Consider the following 21995-nt stretch of genomic DNA (forward strand, 5'->3'; position numbering starts at 1 on the left):
TATGCAGATAATAATTCTTTATAATCATTAAGCTATCAGATGTCACCTCATAATCCTCTATCCTGAGTACTGCTCATTTACCCTTATAGTTATTTAAAGACTATTCTGTATCATTTACAGGAATTTTATGTATCTGTATCAGATGATACTAGAATGATTGCAGCACTAAAGGAGCAACTTCCAGAGCTAGAGAAAGTTGTAAAGCAAGTGTAAGCACAGTTTTTGCTTCTTTCCTCCCCCTGCCCTTTTTCTCAGTAAATAGATGAAGAAAAATTATTGCATATATTTATTAAAAATCCATTCTACGAGTAGCACTCAGTCATACAAGACTGAACATTTGCCTGCAGGCTTGTTTGGATGAATGTCCATGACCCTCTCTTTCCACATCATTCTTGCAAACACCAGTCTCTCATTAAAAGGTTGACAGAAGGAATAAGAAATTATGCACTCACCATTGAAACTAAACTGGATGCTTATTTCATGCTTACATGCATTTTACATTGCTTAGTACTTTCCCTGCCTTGGTCATAAATTAACTAAATTAACATTTAGCCTTTTTGTATATGCAAACATGAATACGTTGATATTGTAGTTTGACAAGTGGTCCGTGTTCTATAGGTGGTTTTGTACACAAAATCTTCCAGGTAATATTTTAATATATATTCTATGCTTTACCTTTTTATAGTTCTGAAGAACCTAAAGCACCACAAAAGAAGGTAAGATATTTTTTTTGTCCATTTTCTAAAGTAATAGCTTTAGCACAGCAAATCAATAAGCACCTTCTCTTTAGTAACCATGGATATATTAAAACAACACATTGAAAAACAGCTTTTAACATTAATTGTTAAAATTGCACTCTTTTTCCTGCCATTGATCAGACATCTGTTGTAGTTCATGTCTAGCCCGTAATGTTTCATTTTGCATTAATGCGAATCCTGATAATTCATTTTCAGCACAAAGTTCTTCTGCAGCTGTTCAACACGAGTGATGACAGAGCACAGAAACGCCAGCCTATCAGGGGCAGTGATGAAGGTGAGTTCCTTCCCTGCAAAGTTTTCTTGAGCCACTGAGATTTGCAGTAAATTTGTCTCTCTCAAAAAAATGATCTAAAAATAAACAGAAGTACCTACCTACAGTTTTGAAGCCTGGCCTGAGGCAAACTCTGTTTGCTTTTTGCTAGCCCAGCATTCTCCAACATTGATTTGAAGTGCTCCTGGTCTTTTCCTTTCTTTACTTGTGCTATCAAACACGGTGCTTCCTCAGAGGAAGATGTAAAAACCTTTAAAATAGGGAATGAACAAAATAGGTAAGAACCAGTAAAGACAGTGTCCATGCAGGTAATGGCAGTGCAATAAATAGTGGGTGCTGAAGGTCATGTTTGAGCCTCTGTCTCTCCTGCGTAGTTTGAGCTAACATGTACGGCTGTTCCTTTGTGAGATAGGAGTGGAGCAGATAATCATGCAGTGGATCTCTGCCCTGTGGCACGCAGCCTAGAAAACAAAATCTGCTGGTTTACCCTGTTGCTATTGTTTGATTCTCTGTAAAGATGAAGGTAAAATTTACAGCAGTGTATCAGAATGTCATTTTTAGTTGTACTGGCTTTTCATATTGTCCTTTACTTCAGGTAGCTTAAAGCACTGCTATGTGAACAAAATCCTGAGCTTTGCTGATGAGATGTGTTCATTGTAAACAAAAATAGATGCCCCTTAAAACTCATAAATCTGAGGATTTATGTGCAACTGCTAGGGCCAATCTCTCAATGGTTGTTTTGATGCATCTTCATCACAGAAAATAGCTTCTGCTTCAAGGTGTTTGATATTAAAGGATAGCTCTTGCTAGTGAACAACAGTAAAAATAAGGGAACAAAATGCAAGGTCATATAGATGAGAAAGCTGGTGGCATAAATCAAACCCACAGAAGAGCCATTTCAAAAGCTGGAAGTAACTGTGTATGAACAGCAGATGTCCTGCCAGGCATGCAGCTTCTATTGTCCTTATCACTGTTTCTTCTAGGTCTACAAAGAGCAAGACAGTTGCTGCTGCCAGGGCAGTAATGCCTTGTGTCTTTGTTGACAGGCAGTAACTGCCCTTTTCGTATGGCTGCACCTTTCTCCCTCATGGGGCAGGCAGCACACTGAGCATTGAAAATCCATGGACAGTCATAACTCCAGAGGTTGCTTGGCTTGGCTTGGCCTGACAGCTCAGATGAAGGAGTATTTTGCTAACTTCTTCTGTCTTAAATTCATGTCCCTTTGGGCTGTCTTGCTTTTTGCAGGCTAATGTACTATCATACCGATTTCAAGGCACCTAGAGGCCTGGGTTCTTGCATTACTCTGTGAGCCAATTTGTACTGTACACTCAAGTGTATTCTTATAGTCTTTATCGTCTACAACATTCTTGATTCAGCAATTATATACTTGCTTGTAAAAAACAGGTTGCAACACAGTTTAAGTTCTGATTGTAACCAAAACTATTTTCAAATCTATTTTGTAAATATGATAATTATTTTTCTGTAATTAAGAGAGTTTGCAGCCAGTTTTCCTGACTCTTGCAAAGAAGTGTTGATTTAAGATATTATAATGTCTGGAACATGACAAAGTGCCAGATTAAATTGGCATCCATAAATAATGTAGCAATATTGAAAGACTAGTACTTCATGGTTTACTAAAAGCTCTGGGAAATCAGAAATTTTTATACTGGAAATTGTAGAACATCTGAGGAATGGGAAAAATGTAGTGATTTATTGTTGTGTTATTTGTTTCATTTGTGAAGAGTGGTTACTGAAGTGAAAGTAATTTGTATAGTAAAGTCTCTGTGGTTGTTACACATGGCATACACAGTGCAATCTTTTTTTCTTTAGTTCTGTTTAAGGTGTACTGTATAGACCAAACCTATACCACTATCCGGGTGCCAGTGTCTTCCTCTGTGAAAGAAGTGATCAGCGCAGTAGCAGATAAGCTGGGTTCTGGAGAAGGCCTCATCATAGTAAAGATGAGTTCAGGAGGAGGTACTGTATTTGCATCATCTTGAACACTTCTCACTTTATATCCATATGCATGTTTGGCTGGTACACAGGTTCTGTCTTAGAGGCAAGTCCTTTTCCTACTGCAGGCACAGACTGGAGCTCACATGGGAGACAAGAAATATAGAGAAGCTTGTGTATCTGCCTGTTACAGAGCAGAGCCACCACAGGTTTCCTTCACTGTAAGACTTACAAGAGTTTTTTAACAACAGAAATAGGAGGTTAGCATGGATAATGTCAGGCTAGACTTACAAATCGGCAACAGCAGAGCACACTGCAGTGCTGACATTCCAGTAGTGGCCACTACCATTCTGGCTGTTCTGTCTGTGCAAACTGCTACTGAGCAACTTAGTGCCAAGCCCACTGACCTAGTGTTTGCAAAGGGTCAAGAGCGAGCCCCCCCACTACAGGCTGTGGAAACGGGAGAGTAACTGCAAGGTGAATTCTGCTGGAGAACTGGTGTTGCTGAAGTGTTCTGGTTGATTATGACTGTGTGGACACACACAGAGCTAATGAGAGCTGTGTTGGAAGGAATTTTTGCAAACAGTGATGTGTGCCAAAAACAGCTCACTTCCTGAGAACTGACACCAGGCGGCTCTACTTTTTGCAGTTGCAGCATTTTTTTATTGTCAGATTTGCTGACAGCCAGTGCATGCTGGAAGAGTCTGTTTTGTAAGTTACTTCATTATCTTTTCTTTACCTGTGATGTGACACTCTTTTAGCACTGCTGTAATGAGACTTGAATACAGTTGCATTTCATCACCTCCTTATGCAGTTACTGTCTTCCAAGGCAATTTCTATTAACAGCTCTCCAAATGTTTACAGCTCAGAGAAGAATGAATGGAGTCCCTAATTATGGCAGAATTTTTGCAGGTACCTAGAGATGGCAGCACAGGCTTCTTGACCTGTCTGTACAGTCTGGGGCTGGGATTCTAGTTCTGTATGCCAGTTCTATAGGAGACCGGTTTGGGCTGAGCTTGTTGTCACGTTTCTTCAATAAAGAGGACCTTGTTGTCATCTATTTTGTATCCCGGACATTGGTTTATGGTGCAAAATTTGTTCCTAGAAGGGTGATCAGTCCTGCTGTAAATTCTACATATATATAATAAACAATATTTTGTTTCATGTTTACAGAAAAGGTTGTGCTCAAACCTCATGATGTTTCAGTGTTTACAACTCTCAGTGTTAATGGACGGCTGTTTGCTTGCCCACGTGATCAGTTTGATTCACTGGTATGTATGCATGCAGTTCTCACAAAGTTCAGTTATTCAGTTTATTTGAGCACTTGGCCCTTTTTGCATTATCAGTGCCTTAGGTAAAAATTAGTGGAAACGTTCACAGCAAAGGGCTTGTCAGTGTGTTATGGGATGAGCCTTGAAATTAAAACAAGGTAATGTTATAATTTTCTAAACTAGAGCAGAAATCCATCTGATCCAAATGACAGCACTTGATCCCAGTATTCCCTGTGTCACACTGAGCATTTAGGAAGAGCTGAATATTGTCACTAAGACATGCAGTAATTCCTGATTACAGAATTATCTCCTCAAGGCCTTAGGGATATATTCTTGCAGATAGATGTTACAGATTAAAGCATTCTGGAGAGTTGATTCCAACAGTAAATTCCTTAAAATCTTTTCTTTTTCAGCCGCACAAAATACTCTGTCAAAATCTCAGGTGATTCTAAGTAGAGCCACAGAAAATATTCCTGGTAGAAATTCTGTTTTTTCTTGAGTAGAATTGTTCATAAGTACTTACAGTTTATACAGTAATTCTAACGATCTCCATGGGGTCTGCTTTTATAGAGTTTGATTTGACTGTACTTTTTGTTCCTTTTATTTCATTAAAAACAAATGTCATTGCCAAGTCATGTCAGCATGAACTCTATTACTCCTAGCCTTGTTTCAGCCTCCTGTATGCTTTTAACAAGCCACTTAGTATGTATGCCTGATTTCTTTTATAGATATGGTAAAATCCATGCTTTGCTGCTGCTTTCAATTTAGTAACCAGGGAATGCACATCCAGCATACTGTAGTTCCATGCAGAGATACCTCTTGTTCAGTTTATTAAATTCTGGTGTTCCCTAAAGGTTAATTAATCCTGCCAAGTAGATACCCTCATGGGGCACGCTACTCTAAAGCAGGGGTGTTGCGTCAGTACAACTATGCTGGGTACTTTTATATGGCTCTGCATTGTCTGTGTAGACATAGCTTTGGGAGCAAATTGTCATGACTTTCTGTGCCTTTTCTCCTGTGCTATTTACCATGGATCAAGTACTCAAAATGCTACAGGGAGCTCTAAGATACAGGGCTGTGATGTGCTAGTTTTCATAAACTGGACTGACTTCAGTGGGAATTAGGGAGAAACACTCAACACCTTAAAAAAGTTTCTCAACACTGCATCACAGAATACATCCCCTTACCAGCGGCATTTTTTCAAAGAGGTATAAACAAATTGAAAAATGTTATAACCTTACCTGCCTCCCAGTTTAATCCTTTCACATTCCAATTTCTGGCTGCTGCTTGTGCATGTACATTTATTCACATTACACTTGGCAATTGCCATATGAAAATTGCTCTGGGTTAGATGAATTTTCAAATATGCAATGAATTTACATCTAAGTGCTTCTTTCATGGCCTTGGAAAATATGTGTTTGTTATGGTAACAGCTATGTTGTGTTTGTCTCCAAATAGGGGAAAAAAAGTGCTTGTTCAGTCTGTGGGCAATTCTCTTTCCACAGATTTCCACAAATTAGGATTTTCTATGCAGAAGTGCTCTGCTTTCAATTCATACTCTGATTTACACTAAATAAATTTTGTGTTTCTGCAAATCCCAATTCAGAGCAATCTGCAGGCTGTTATAAGATTTATGGCTGTCCTGATTTTTTTTAGATAATGTACACTTATATACACTTTTTAAAAATTGTAGATTGAGCTTCTAAGGTAGTAATGCCTATGGTTTAGTTCAATAGTTTTTAATTAGTTTGTATTATGATAATATTTGAAAGACAAATTTTCCCTAGCATACAAAGCAAGAACTCATATAGAAATAAAGCTCCTACATACTGTGAGTTAATGAGGAAGTTATTTGATTAATCCAGTCAGCCCTTTTTCTGTTGGTAATATAATACTCTTATATAAAAGGGGATTCATTTTTTAAGCTCATTTTTTTTTATATATTGCAGTGTGTAACTATGGTCTGTTAGTCTCGCAGGCTCTATTGAGTTTGTACTCAGAAAGGAGCCTGTTGACAATTTCCCTGCTCTGTAGTTGTCTAATAAGGACCCTGTGAAAAATTGAGAAACTTGCAAGTGAATTCTACTGCCCTCTCCTGGAAACAAAACAATGAAAACTTGGGTTCACAGGAGGCTTTTTTTAATTTGCAAGACTGTTATTTATTAGTATTTTATAAGCGCTAAAACCTAATATATACAACAGGTTACTTGAAATCTGACTTGATCTCAAACCATGATTTAAATCTTTCTTTACTATAAGATTTACTTGTGTACAAAACTGTGGATCACATCTCATTTATTGGGTGGTATGGAAGTGTCTTTCAAAAATGTTTTATACTTGAATGATTTAAAAGATTCCTTCTTATAAGACTGTGTGCATATAATTTTATTAAGTATAGCCAGGAGTTTTGCAATCACAAATAGTGCATCCCTGTACTGTCAAAGAGAAAGTATAAGGCTTGTTTTATAAATTATCAGAAGATCTTGCAATCACTGCAGATTTCTGAAGCATGGAAGATGTCATAATTCTCATTATTAGAATCACTAATTTGCAAAAGTATTTGGCTTGTGCTTTGTGGCCTAGTTATTTGTGTATGTGAAAAAGGAAACTGATAACAAAAGCTTTGTGGAAAGACCTAGGCTCCTAAATACAGACATGCTTTAGTTAGCACGTGTATTGAAGTATTTATTTCTGGCTTCAAATTTTAGAACAATGCTAAAAATAACACACTGAGAACAGTCTGTTTTATTTCCTTACAGTGCCTCTGAAGAGCTTTCAGAATTTTCCTGACTATTCTGTGCATAGCGGATACAGATTTTACACAGGGCTTCTCATTTCCTAATGCCAGCCTGTGGGTTAAAAGCAAATTTCAGTTTTACTATTAGAAACATGCTTAGGAAAGTGGTCACACTGAAAAAAAAAGTCAGAAACATTATGGAAGAAAAACACCAATCATGCAATTTAGTATTTCTGAAATATTTTTATACCATTTTTCCATTTGTAGGCACCATTACCAGAACAAGAAGGACCATCTACTGGTACAATAGGAACGTTCGAATTGATGAGTTCCAAAGACTTAGCACATCAGATGACAGTTTATGACTGGGAGCTCTTCAACTGTGTGCATGAGGTATGAGGATCTATCTATTCAGCAGATTAGAAGCTGTTAGAAAATGTTTAGTTTTTAGATTGTAGGTTTGTGCATTATTTGCAAAACTTTCTCTAAGCTTGATTTTGAAAAATACAATAAAGCCACCTACAGGTTTTGAAAGTAAGGCAAAATGCAAAAATAAAGGTAAACTTCTTCTGAACATGTGCTGCTTATTGAATTATTTTTGTATGTTTTATTTATGCATAGTCTGTAGTTATGCTTTTAGTATGCCTCAGCTATTGTCTGCTGGATTTACAGCCTGGATCCTTGTCATCTGTACAGCAGTAAACGTAAACTGCAGAGCAAGTTTCAGGCTAGATACTTACCTGTCATTCTTAGCCTCTTTCCTCTGTCCAAAATATGAGATTTCTAAAAAGAAATCCCAAACTGTTTTCTTTTTCCTAGCTGGAACTGATCTATCACACTTTTGGAAGGCACAATTTTAAAAAGACCACAGCAAACCTGGACTTGTTTTTAAGAAGATTTAATGAAATTCAGTTCTGGGTGGTCACTGAGATTTGTCTTTGCTCTCAACTCAGCAAGCGTGTTCAGCTGTTAAAGAAGTACATTAAGATAGCAGCCCAGTAAGTATACAGTCATCTGTGAACTGGAAACGAGGTTTGGTATAGTCAATTTGTTGTGGTTTTTCTTTGTTATTTTCAGACAGCAAGTCACAGTAGAGGTTAAACTCTATTTGCTAATTCTGTCCATTTCCTTATAGGGCTGTATAGAACCTTATTAATATATATTCATCTTTCCTATCATTGTTAATATATATTCTTTTTTCCTGTTTTGCTTTCTGTTGTTCCTTCATCCATGATCTCTTAGGGCCATGTTTTCACATCAAATTTGTGAGTAAATATATTTGAGTTCATTAGGAGAATCCTTCATTTACCTTACATATATTAGCAAATATTAATATGCAAATCAGTAAATATTAACAAAGCTGAGCCTTTATTTTCCTAACAGAAGTATTTCTGGTGCTGTTCAGGAAGACCATTCTCTGAATTGCCCTGAGTGGGAAAACCAAGAGGGGAGAGCAAAGAGATGTAGTATGGAGATTATGAGGCTTGTGTTACCTTTAGTCTGCTTGGGATATTTTTCTAATACTTTTGTTTAAAAATGCTACAATATGAATGTCTTTTTTTTTTCACTAACTGCTGGGTCTGAGGTTGGATAACAGGCAATTCTTGCTGTCTTCTATTCTTTTATTCGTATTAAAACTTAGGCTCTTTTGAGCCTTCATGCCAAAGATGTCAGCCTTGACTCTTTATCACTGAAGTCAAGGGCAAGGGAGGGAGCAGGGGCATGCCCCTGCCCTGCGTAGCTACAGCTTTTTATTACTCTTCCCCTCTTCCTTCCTTTCCAGTTTGTGGTGGTGTATTTATTGCATTAATCTCTGAACAAACAGTTTGCTGAGGTTGTACAGTTAGGAACTGCCTGTTTAAGTGTTTGTCTTTGGCCAGTCAACTTAGGCCAGTGTGACTAGAAGCCTCTAGGCAGTCTTAGTGAACAAAGAAGTTATTACTTACAGTTAAACCATGAGTTTTCACTTTTTTGCATCATTAAATGTAGTCGTGTGAAGGAAGAGATTACTATTACAGCTGTGATGCTGCTCTCCTCCCAGTTAATCATTCCATATAGCTGAAAGCAGTGTCCACATCGAATCTCTGCATCAGCATGCGACCCTCCCCTGGGAAGGGCCCTGCTCTGCAAGTACCCACTTCCTTCTGGGAACTGTTTTGGCTCCTCTGGTCAGATTATGGTTGGTCAGAGCTGAAGATTTTCAAAATTTGCTGGTAGGCGTGCAGGATCAGTTTTACATTCAGAACAGAGGACAGAATTTACCTCTTTAGTTTCTAAAACTATATATACTGCATATTCCATTATCTCATTCTGCAGAGCAAAACTGGGAAGCAAGCTGCCAGTCTGGCGGGCTGTGTCCAGGAGAGGGCAGTGGCACCCACGCACAGATGCGTCAGGGTCTTTTCTAACCTCAGAGGCATGAAATGGGAAAATGTTGAAATGTGGTAAATTAAGATACAATAGTAATTTCCATAAACACTTGAAATCTCGTATCCTAAAATTACAGTTAAATATCTCTTTAATAAACTGCCCTAGCCCGTGGGTTCCTCAATGTCATGGATTTAATCTCATGCTATTTACAACAGCTTGACAACCTCCTGTTTACTTCCATGTTTCTGGTATCACTACAATGCTAAAAATAAATAGCTAAAAGCGGCCTGCTCTGCTGAGTCCTCTTTGTCTCCCAAAAGCAGAGAAATCCAAAGCACAAGATTTTCCTCCTTACAAACCAAGCGGGCAGGTTTAATTGCAGCCGCTGGAAAGACGCTGGGAAGTTTTGCCAGGCTGCTGCCCTCTGTGCAGTGCTGCCATGGTAACAGGGGCTACAGCATGCAGTAAAACAAACACAAAGTGCGCCGAAGTTAGAGGGGAGAAAAAGCCAAGGAATTGGATCAAAAGATGGAGGCCCAGGCCTTGAAGCAGTATCTTTGAGGAAGTTTTTCTTATTAAGATCCTTGAGACCTAATGGGAACTTTACCCTGCCTAGAAGTTCTAGACTCATTAGAAAAGTGTTCGGAGAGAACAGCTCAGTGCTACTCTGTTAATCTTAGGCATGACTGGTGGTAATGAGATGCCTTGCACAGACCGATTTTCAGAGATAACTGTTACTGAGAACCCTGTTTCAGTTTTGTGATGGGGGCTCAGACAGCATCACAAGAAAGCACATCATTTTGTGTCTGCCGCCCCACGTACCCTGTGACGTGCTCCCTGTCTGTGCAGGCAAGCACGAGGCCAAGTGCTGTGCACACGTGCTTTCAGTTCCGGGAGCCATTGTTGCCTTTGCATCTGCTGGGGAAGGATGTAGAGGTTACCATATTCATCTCTTTTCTCCAGCCATTGTAGGGTTAAACTTTCAAACAAAGGAGAGAAGAGAACTATATTTCCCACTGTGAGTTCTTCCCATATTGATTGTATTAGAAAGGTCTTTTAGGATGTACTTGCATATGCTCTTATGGATATCCACAAACTCAGTTTGTATAGATTTCCTCTTTGCAGTTATACCCACAGGCTATTTGGAAGCCTTCTTGTGTATCACTATACTCAGACACTTTCATTCAGTTTTAAAAAGTCATTATTTCCATACACATGTGTATGTTACAAGCCCAAGGAGTCTGTAAGAAATTTTTGAAGGTTGTGTGTTTACAGGGAAAATGCCAAGGTTAATATGCTCGTGTAAGTACCGAGAGATTTTAACCACATCTACTTTTGTGTTGGAGACAAGAGCATGTGCATATGTGTGCATTCACAATTCATACTAACAGGAAGATTTTTCTAATATAGTCTGTTTTCAGAGGCAGAGGGACCTCTGCTTTGAGCACAGTGTGGTGCTTTGGAGGATTGATCCACTTTCTGACATTTCACAGGCAGCATATATCCAGTGGAGCCATGTGGGACTGTTTCTCCTTCCTTACCGTGGTCCTCTATCTGGAACTGAGCTGTTTAGTGTAGAACCTGTAAAATTTACAGAATATTTGGGGTAGAATGTTCTCCATCTAGATGGATTTTAGCAGGAACTTTGTCAAATTACATTGCTTAACAGCATATTTGGCAAAACTTTTCCTTTTTAAAATGAAATACCGATTCAAATTCCATAGAGCAGATACATTTGCAGCTGCCTACTATGTTTGAGCACTACTGCTCTGTGGTACTAATTATTTTTACTATGCCACAATTTATTCGCAATGTCACAGGCTGTGGACAGATATCCCTTTCTGGATTTAGTTGTGCCTGGGGAAGAAGTTATCACTGACAGCCTATCCTGGCTGCTTTTCATCCTTATCTCCCTTCAGATCCACTAACGAGGTACTCCCTGACCTACTCTTGTCAGAATAAGTTGGAGTAGCTTTAGCATTTCAGTTTATCTTCTCTAACCTTGCTCACTGTCCCTAATCTCATGTGGGAGAATGTATGAGCAGCTCTGCCAGAAGATCTGAGGGGGCAGCAGTCTCCAACAGACAGACCATCAGATGGGAGAGATCATTTTTTCACGCGCTCAGTGTTCACACAGTGCAGACACAAGTGAGGCCCAGATCTAAAGGACTCACCCACTCAATACATCGAGTCTGGTGAAATGGAGGGACAAAAAGAACAGAATAACAATAGGGTGATGTGGCAATTATGGAGTCGGACAGTAGGATGTGATGATTGTACTAATTTGGTCTAAAGCTGAAGATACCCCAGAGGAGCTAAGATCTTCAGTGATGAATTAAAAAATCTGAGAATCATAGCTTGAATCTTGTGAAACTTTTTGTGGTAAACAGCAAAAGAAGCAGAGACTGAGGAGGTTCTAAAATCAAATGTGTGGCAAATCAGTTGTGAAAAGTAGCAAATTATTTGCAGGAACCTAGCGAGACACAGATTTATAAGATATAGGCTTTGTTCACTCTCTTCCCTTCCCACTGAGTCAATGAACCACCTGATGCAGTCGCAGCTGAGCGATTGTGTGGGCTGTTCCTGTCAGATTGTGTCTACTCCTGCATATGGTGTATTAGGTCTTCCATGACACTCATTTACATGTTCCAGTTTTTCCTAATTGGTAACAAAAGTTCTCCTTTGCATTAGGGATGAAGGGTGACCTACAGCTCCCAGTGCCCAGGACCTCTTTAATGATGCTGGTAACAAATGGCAGTTCTTTGCTTGAAACATCCTAAAGAGTTCCAGAATCTACAAGTGATAGTTAGAAAATACATACAACGAGAAAGGTCAATGACACACGGGCATCTCTAGACAGCTGGTCTTCTCCTTTTAAAAGACTCAGCACCCCGGTAAACTGTGATGAAGATTGTCTAGGGACAGCCTTGAGCATTCAGTAGCTGTTCAGAAGCTGTCAGGAAATTCTGCAGCAAACAAGGTTGTAAACCAGTTGCTTTCATTGTCTCTGGTATTCCCTGGGACTGAATTGAGCCCAATTTCAGGACTGTGTTTCTGGGTGGGGAAGAACTTCAAAGACTCCTTTAATGTCCTTGCAGAAGCTGGCATCCAGTGAAATGGAAGCAGGAGGTCATTTTAGGAGGGAGGGGAAAGGAGGCTTCAGAGTATGGCGAATTACTCACACGTTGGTGAAGTGGTGTGCCGCGGGTATGCTGGCCAGGGCTGCCCAAATTCAGTCACAGCTATGCTAGATGCCTGGGTTCAGGTCTCTTAAGGTTGTCATGTGTACCTTTGCCCTGACTGATACATGCAACTTAAAACCTGTCCCTTTGTGTTTCAGCTGTAAAGAATACAAAAATCTGAATTCATTTTTTGCTATTATTATGGGGCTGAGTAATGTTGCTGTGAGCCGTCTCTCGTTAACATGGGAGGTAAGTCTTAGCTGAAATCCAGTTCCAAGAAGTTTGACTGGGATTTGTGCTGTTAGTTAGCAAAAATATGACTTGAGCCTTTATTATTGATAAAATTAGATCTCCTAATTCAGCTCCTGAGCAGAGGCCTTTAGCTAAGGCTGACAATTTTTATTAGTAAGGCAGTATACCCACAGATGTTTTGAATACCCACAAGCAGTTAACAAGAGTGACAAATGCAGCTTCTATTGATGAGCTAAACTGCCCAACAGGATGAGTAGTTAGCCAGTTAATCTCTTACATCAGCCCATGCTCTGACTTTACTGATCATTTAGGGAGATCATTCCATAGATACTTCTCTAAAATCTATCCTCTGTTTATACATAATATTTTCTGATCTCCATATGGACTCCGCTGCCCTATTAAAATGTGGTTTGTCCTAACCAGTTCTGGTTTTCTCTCTGACGTGCATTCTCCTGCTTACTATTAGTTTGCTCTTCATTCTCAGAGCTTCCACCTTTTTCTGTGGCTTTGCTTTTTTGTATATGAGTATATAAAAGGGGTGCAGTGTCCAGCACGGTGAGGTGGTAAGCACATGTAACCACTTAGAACATACTGGTTGTCAAGAGCAGTGCAGATTTCAATGTGCATGTATTTTGTTCATTAGAAATTCAAAATAGTATGACTGAGGTCAGCTGAGACCAAAATTTGAACACCTTTAAAAAAGTGCTCTGAAGTAGGAGATCACACTAACACATCTGAGAAGACACCAGCCCAATTTTCAGAAGTACCTGACGTGTTACAAGTGGTATATACAATCAGTGCTAAAAGCAAAGATTTGCAGATCAGTTTCTCAAAATAATGACCCTTCATTTGTGGCTACTGAGAGGAATAGTTGGGAGAGCTAAGAGGCACAGGGTCTGAGCTGGAGGGGCACAGATCATTTGTAGGTATAGGGTATGAACGTGAATTCAGGGAAATGTTATCAAACTCTCGTTCTGTAGGGCACTCAGTTTTTCAAGAGAATCTCTGCACCTTGATTTTTAGCCAGACATGTATACAGAATACACTTAAAAACAAATCTGTCAAGACTTGATTTTTGCTATATTATCATGCATTGACATGAGTTGCATGCACAAATTAGATATTTGCAGGTGCAAATGTCCAATTATACCATTTATTTCACAAATACCTAATCTGCATGCATATGCAAACTAGGCACACAGTTGTTCACACACATCATTAAAAATTAGGCCCTTGCTGTGGCAGTGTAAATATCTTGCTAGGGTACACACTCCAAATGTAGAAAATATTGCAAAAAATCATTTCTGCACTCTAAAGTCTCTATTAATTTTTAATGTTACCCACTGCCAGTAGTAGTCTGATTTAATCAGCAAATATAGAGAAAATTCTTATTAAAACTAGAAAGATGACATGTTTTGTGTGTGCATAAAACATCACTGTGATCTCTGAAACTAATTTATAACATATCTTATAGTCTTTATAGTAAAATTATTTAACATGTATAACATAACATGAGGGGGAAAGAAAATATTTAGTAAAGCCTATCTCATCCCAATCACTGCATGATCAACTGATCATGATTTATTTGTGTAGCTATTGGGGACTGAAAAGCTATTCATTAATTTATACCCCAGAAAGTGGTAGAGGCCCTTGGAATTTGAGCAATGGTTGATGGTCCATCAGCATGAACTAAAAAACCTCCTGGAAATGCCCAGGTGTGGATTTGAATGTTGCAAAGGCAGTTCATCATAGGTATGAATAATTAAGATGAGCTACCCCTATGCAAGCTGTGTATAAATTATATTTTCAGATAGGCTATAATCAGGAATGTCTTGAAACCATTCAGTAACTTTCACTTACATTCTGAATTCAGTGATTCTAACGTGAGCCAAACAAAAATCTGAATCTAAACATCCCAAAGGAGTAAATTCAAGTTGGGCTTTAAATCAGGATCCAGGTTTCATGGCTGGTCCCGTCTCTATTTATAATCTGGTTGCTAGGAGACATGTTGTATTTTAGATTAGCACATTGTTAGAAATATCTGGCAAAAAGAGCACTTTCCTGACTTAGGGCCTTGTAGAACGAACTAGCATTTACAGTAAAATTACCACACAAATTGGATTTAATTAAGGTTTGCTATTTTTGTTTTTATTAACAGAAACTTCCAAGCAAGTTCAAGAAGATCTATGCAGAGTTTGAAAGCTTAATGGTGAGTAGCAATAGATCCCTTATTCTGTGCACAATCTGAGCTAATTCAGTTTCTGAGTAACTGATTTGAAATCCTTGATTCAGAACATTTTATATGTCCTTGTTTGACTTTAAGAAGTTTATGATCCCATTTTAGAGCTGCTAAAACAAGTATGTATGACTAATAAATTATACTCTTAGGAACCTACTCTGAGAGAACTTATGTACCACTCAAAGTTAATCTGGGAACTCAGAAAAGCTTTATTACATGTTTTCTAATAGTATATATGGGAAATTATATTTTCCAACCTGGATTTTTCCAGGCAATACATTTTAGTGTTACAACACATGCAAAACTGGATCTGCAGGTGCAAGGAGGGAGGAAAAATGTGTGGCTCCTTTTATGACCAATTTTTTTGTAATCATATCTTACCTTGCTATTTGGCATGAAAAATGTTTGTGTTTAGCAGCTGCATTCTCATCATGTGAGCTCTATGGGAGAATGATAAAATGTGTCTTAGTTTGCAGATGTGCTTTTAAAGCCACACAAGAAAATAATGATTTTAATAAATGCCATGACATCTAAAAGAATGCATACAGTCTCTCAATATGTACAATAATATATATTAGTAATTATTTTATTTCTCCTTTTTTCTTAAGGATCCATCAAGAAACCATAGGGCCTACAGACTAACTGTAGCAAAATTGGACCCTCCAATAATTCCTTTCATGCCACTACTTATAAAAGGTAAGCTTGGATGTTACCAGAATTATTAACTTGAAAGCTATTTGTCAAATATTTGAAGAATAAGAGTGGCAGCAAGAAAAAGCAAAAATCAATCTCAGTGTGAGGTATGATCTTCTTCCATTTAAAAAGTGTGACAGAGACAAGAAAAACTGCTTTAGTACATCTGAATATCATACCTCAATTTTACTAATCTCAGAAATGCTGCAAATTAAAAACTAAATGTTTGCCTTTTATAGCTCCTTTGATTTCTGTAACGGATAGATAAAATGTTCTGCTGTTCTGCTTGTATGGCCGTGATTCACTAATGGGCTTTTATGTGGCTTTTATTTCTATATAGACATGACGTTTACTCATGAGGGAAACAAGACATTCACTGACAACCTAGTAAACTTTGAAAAAATGGTATGTATGACATATTTGGAATAAAAATTTTAAAAGACCTCCCTATTCATCTCCTCAAGAGTGAACTTCTCAATAATGACTTCCAGGGCTAGAGAAAGTGAAGGCAGGACCAAGAGCTGACAAAAATAGTCTGCGTTGTGCACAGTGCCTTGGACCTCTGGGTTTCTGGAAAACCTCACAGAGGTGGAGAAGCAACTGCCCACTGAGCCATGCACAGCTGAAATGTTTCCTAGGAGAGGCAGCGGCAGTGACAGGAAGCAGAGCTGTTAGATACAATTTTTAACAGCTAGTTTGGGACCATGCTGTGATTTTAACTGCTGTTCCTTCAAACAGGACTGAACTGCCCCAGGCTGGGACAGTTCTGCATTGCTCCTGTGAGAATAAAAGAAGCTCTAATACAGAACATCTTATTTTCTTCTTTCCTTTAACAAGTGAAAGGAGACTTCCGTGACTTGATTGCTTTCATATTGGAAAGGGGGATCAATGATGGAAGGTTAGATTACACTCAAATTTGATTTATTTTTTTATTATTATTTTAAATCCTGCACCAAAACTCTTATAATTTCAACCATTGTTGTAAAAAACTGCAGGCAGGCAACTTCCCATGACTGAAATCTCAACTGAAACTCAAGTTTCTCAGCAGTGAGAAGCAGTTTTCTTGATTGCTAAGTCCATATTCTTACTTAATGCAGTTCATGACACTTACATCTGAGGGTTAGCCAAGCCCAGCTATGAGCAGCTGCACTGCAAAACCAAACCTGACTTACTGTTTCTGCAGTAAAGCTTCATTCAGCATCCATGCTAGAGCATATCTACTCTTGCACCTATATCTGCTTGTTTTTAGTACTACAGTAACCAGAACCACTCCATGGTTATTTCCACTGCACTACAGAGGAGCTTGTTTTACCTGCTGAGCACTGATACCACAGAGGGGAAGAGAGGAGGACTTTCAGCTCTTTAGAAAACTTCACAGAAAAGCAATCATCACTCTAAGTGAACTCTTCTAAGATTTTAGTCGGTAGCGCCAGGACAGCCTCTGTCCTAGGGTAAAAATACTTCTTGACTAAGCTGAGATTTTTTTGTGGGTCAGTGGTAGCGCTAATGCCCGAGTGAGGGCCTGACCTCACTTTGCAATAATGACATTCTGTAATTGCATATGCAGACTGTGTTGCCATCTCCTTCCAAAGGCCTTGAGCCTTCTGCCTGCAGAAAAGGACTTTTTCCTGGACTGCTTATTCTAATTAGATGGATAAATATATATACATATTTTAGTGTAGATAGTAAATATTTTGAGGAACACAAATGGATCTCAGACTTAGGTGGAGCACCTCCAAACCAGAAGGGATGACAGCTGCATTGCTACAACCATGGCTATATGGCTGGATCCATGTTCTCCACCTCACTTGGCCTACTTATGCCTCCTGAGCCAGAAGAGCTGGTACATCCGCAGGCCTCAGAGCTGTCTGCCTCAGGCTCTTTATGCCTAATTATGTGTAAAAGCCATTACAGGAGGCAGGAGCTCTCCTGTGAGCACTTGCCCATAGACAGAAGTTCAACCCAGGCTTGTCATTTAGAAATGATTCTGCAGCACTCTAAACCACAGTTTGGCACTCCCAAGGCCAAGAGTGAATTTTATAGCAGCTTAAATTGATCTATATCTAGGCTGCTGCAGGTCCAGGTCTGCCCTTTTCACCCTAGTCTGCACATTGCCTTATCTTCAGAAGAATGTTATCTCCAGAACATGGATTTACGAGTAGTACTCAAAGGTTTTAAATAAAATTTTATACTTCATGAGTGTAGTATCACCCATTTTGATCAGTAGTCTGAGTTTTGAGCATTTCCTTTAGGACGGGAAAGTGAAGATAAATTAATGTATTTTTGATGCTATATGTTTTTCAAAGAATCAATATAGCGTCTCATTACTCCGCACAACAGGGAAATGGTTCTTCTTTCTCAGTATTCTAAACTTTTCTTCGGTCAGTGTTCTACCTAAAATCTCACTCTTGCTTTTTCTCCAGGCCTTACTACAAGTATCTTTTCTGTTTTTAATCTCCTTCACTGGTTATTCTGCATGCTTCTATGGTGTTTTTACTGCTTCTATCAACCCATAGCTCTTCAAAGCAACATGTATTCATATTCCACCCACATAATTCATTCAGATCCTAATGTGGACCTGGCAGTTTCTAGCTTTTTGCATGTGTCATCAGGTCAAGCAAAGAAGAAAAGCCTACTGTTAAACCTCAGTCACTACCGCCTACTTGTGTTAAGCTTACAACTGTCATATCCACGCATAATTACCAGATATTAACTAGCGAAGACAAGACCACTCAGCCAGATAACACTCAGATAAATTCAGCTCTCTTTTACATAAGTATAAACTCAAGGTAAATCTGTGATGCTGTTCTGCCATTTTCAGGAGAAAAGCAGAAAAAAGATTTCCTCAGAGGAATCATGTCCTGCTATTTGTTGTTTCTGCTTGTTTGTTCTGCTGCACGATGTTCTGCCACAAACAGATGGAGATACTTCTGAATATTGCTGGGAGACACTCTATTACTGATCTGTCTAAAACATTTTCGTTCTTTGGAAAATTATTTCCCTTGATCCATCCTAACTTTGATGCTTTATGCATAAACTTTATGAATAAAAATATTTGGGTAGTTGCCACTGGTGGTGCCATTTGCCACCGGAGGAGGTGGGTCCCTCCATCTCTCATGGAAGCACGGTGATGAAACTGAGAACAGCCTCTGGCATCGTGTCTGCATTCTCACCACAGAGCTCTGATCCCGACAGCTGATGTGCTGCTGACAACTTTATTCCTGTCACTGGCAGCCAAAAGTAGAAGTTTGATCTAGTGGCATCTCTTCAGCTGAAACAGCTTCTTTTAAATCTTTTATGTTTTCTGATGTTTCTGGTTTTATTTATATTAAATGATGCATCTTAAAACATGCAGGAGCTGTCAGACAATGCCTGAGCCAGGAGTTCCCTGAGTGCCAGCAACAGTGAGGCCTGGTTTCCTAAATGTTTGTGTTTGATGGCTGCTTGAGCTCTGCTCAGAGTTTTCCTCGTGGCTGGGGCATGTGTGGTTCCTTCATGGCTGGGGAATTCTGTGTGAGTAGGCTTTTGTCATAACATAGGAACTTGCACTACAGTGTTTTCCCTGAAGGAGACAGGAGAAGAGGGCGCTTACATGATCTTTCTCTTGTCCACAGCCATCTATTTTCACAGAAAATTGATAGGAGCTTTCCTGTGTTTGAAAACTCTGGGTTCTTTTTTCCGAGTTCATAAAATTATCTAGAGAAGAAGGAAAAAACAGACAGATGGTGTTAAGCCACATTAGCCTAGGTTTTTTTAGCAAGTCAAGCTAAAAAGGAAAGGGACTGAGTCAATTTTTTCCTGCTACACTTTCCTATAAATCGATCTTTTCAGAGGTGTGGCAGAACTGTAGTGTTGGCAGTAGTGAGGGTACATCACTTTGGAGAGTGTTGCTGAACTTTACCTGCTGCTGCCTTTGTAACTGCCCACTCCTTCTTCGCCTTCCCCATCTCCTGATCCCCATGGATGCCCCATATTTGCAGGAGGCTGTGAAGAGTGAGAGGGCAGGGACAGCTGGCCAGAAAAGAGAATACCATGTGTGGGCAGAGCCACAGCTGTGTGTAAAGAGGGAAGTTTGTAAGCGGACCCATTTGGTTTGTACAAGATGTGGGCAAACAATATTGAATGTGTCAGAAATAGGTATTTGCACTGTACTTGTGCTCTTTACTATGCCATTTATTGCATGAAGCAAGGGAGGGAATGAAGGAAACAAGCATTTGGCCTTAAAATCCAGCCTGGAACATGTTATTTATACTTCTGTTGGTTAGTAGACAAAATAACTAAATTACTGGTATTAGTAGTATAAGTCTTTAGTAAAAGGTTTTGTCTTCACTACCAAACAAGACATGTATCATAGAATGGTTAGGGTTGGAAGGGACCTTAAGGATCATCTAGTTGCAACCCCCCTGCCATCAGCAGGGACACCTTCCACTAGACCAGGTTGCTCAAAGCCTCATCCAGCCTGGCCTTGAACACTTCCAGAGAGGGGGCATCCACAACTTCCTTGGGCAACCTGTTCCAGTGTCTGACCACCCTCACAGTGAAGAATTTCTTCCTAATACCTAATCTAAACCTACCCTCTTCCAGTTTAAAGCCATTACCCCTTTTTCTATCACTACCTGCCTGTGTAAAAAGTCCCACCCCAGCTTTCTTGCAGGCCCTCTTCAGGTATTGGAAGGCCGCTATAAGATCTCTGCAAAGCCTTCTCTTTTCCAGGCTGAACAGCCCCAATTCTCTCAGCCTGTCCTCATAGGAGAGGTGCTCCAGCCCTTGGATCATCCTCGTGGCCTTCCTCTGGACACATTCTAACTGGTCCATGTTAGAAGATCATATTAGAGAAGTATTCTAACAGGTCCATGTTAGAGAAGTATTAAAGGTCTTTTACTTATCTCACTGTAAGAAGCTGATGGAGACAAGGTATAAGCTGTTTCCATGGTGTCGTTCAGTTATACCTTCTGGGTTGGCATATGACCTTATGCTCCATGACCTTGTGTGATAAAAACTACCTGCATCTTTTCTCCACTAGTGAGTTGACAGGAGATGTTAGTTATAAGTGTTGCTTTAGAAGACCCATCTGTGTAAAAACTGAAGACATACTTGTCACAGAGGAACAATGAATTAAGAGGCTTGTAAAGTTTTTAAAACTAGTTACACAGGTAGTTTGGCAGGCTGAGGATATTTTGAGAGCTTCAGGTAGCTGAAAGAGAGAAAGTTGCCAGTAGGCAGCAAACACAGTTAGTTTGTGATCTAAAATACACATTTGTCTTTTAGGCCTATTAATGACCCTCTTTTCAGGTAAAGGAGAGCCCCCAAAGCAGTCAGTAGTTAGTTCCTATAAGCTCTGTATAATTTCGCAGATACAGGACAACCTACAACCTGCAGCATAGTACATGGCAATACATAACTACATAACTTCTGTTCAAGTGGCACCGCTTCTATATATTTAGGATAGGGGGGAAAAAAAAAAAAAAAAAGAACCTTTTCCTAGAATTATGTCTTGCCAGGGAAAGAAGAGAGAGGAAAATAAGGAAAGTACTGAGCATGACTCCCCTTAAGGACAAGCAATATTTCATATTCTTGACCACTTACTGATTTGTGTTTTTTTCAAACCTTAGCTGCATAATCCTGCACTCTGACTGCCAGTACAGAACTTTGTATTCATAGAGAGAGGGAAGATGCAATTATTTGGGAACTTTATCAGTGTCATTTCTCAAATCATCAGACAGCCTGAACAAAGATCACTTTCTGTGGCATCATCTCCGCATGGCACTTCCCAGCGTGTAGCAGAAATGGCACCTGTAGAGGGAGCAGAAGTCGTGAAAGAGCTCTGAAAGTGCTGACTTGCCATGGCAGCACAAGACAGTGCCATGGTGCTGGCCACTGATGCTTCCTTTTGTCAAGCCTCTTCACCCTTCAGGTGTGAAATGAGGATTAGAGAATCTCTGCATATTGGTTTTCGGGTTTTGTGGAGATGAACAAAAGGGAATTCACACTCTGATCCTTATGCAAAAAAAGGGCAAACATTCTTTCATTTTTGGAACATAAAGATTATGCAAAAAGTGTGTGACTAAAACCCTTAGTAGTTTTCTATGACATATATGAATATTTATAACATTTAGAAACCTGGGTTTGGAATGGATTAGAAGATAATGTGCTGGCCTGCTGCCACTATTCCAGACTCTGTAAAACTTGAAAGGGTATTGTTGTGTATATATAGCATGCTAGTAGTAGCAGTTGCTTGTTATATTATGCAGTTGGTTCTATTTCAGAAA

At 39.3% G+C, this 21995-nt stretch overlaps 1 protein-coding gene across 3 annotated transcripts in view; it reads left to right on the forward strand.

The window, feature by feature from the left end:
• RAPGEF4 (Rap guanine nucleotide exchange factor 4) overlaps positions 1–21995 on the forward strand; it is a 77908-nt gene that overhangs the window by 49931 nt on the left and 5982 nt on the right. For all 3 annotated transcript variants that reach the window (XM_010163046.2, XM_010163047.2, XM_010163049.2), the window contains 11 exons: positions 121–209; positions 686–716; positions 954–1032; positions 2860–3006; positions 4156–4253; positions 7258–7383; positions 7810–7988; positions 12701–12791; positions 14953–15003; positions 15642–15729; positions 16067–16131. In XM_010163046.2, coding sequence (XP_010161348.1) covers positions 121–209; positions 686–716; positions 954–1032; positions 2860–3006; positions 4156–4253; positions 7258–7383; positions 7810–7988; positions 12701–12791; positions 14953–15003; positions 15642–15729; positions 16067–16131 — 1044 coding nt within the window. The remainder of the gene's footprint in view (positions 1–120; positions 210–685; positions 717–953; positions 1033–2859; positions 3007–4155; positions 4254–7257; positions 7384–7809; positions 7989–12700; positions 12792–14952; positions 15004–15641; positions 15730–16066; positions 16132–21995) is intronic.

Source organism: Antrostomus carolinensis, unplaced genomic scaffold (genome assembly GCF_000700745.2).
Source record: "Antrostomus carolinensis isolate BGI_N321 unplaced genomic scaffold, ASM70074v2 scaffold11902, whole genome shotgun sequence".
Lineage (NCBI taxonomy): Eukaryota > Metazoa > Chordata > Aves > Caprimulgiformes > Caprimulgidae > Antrostomus > Antrostomus carolinensis.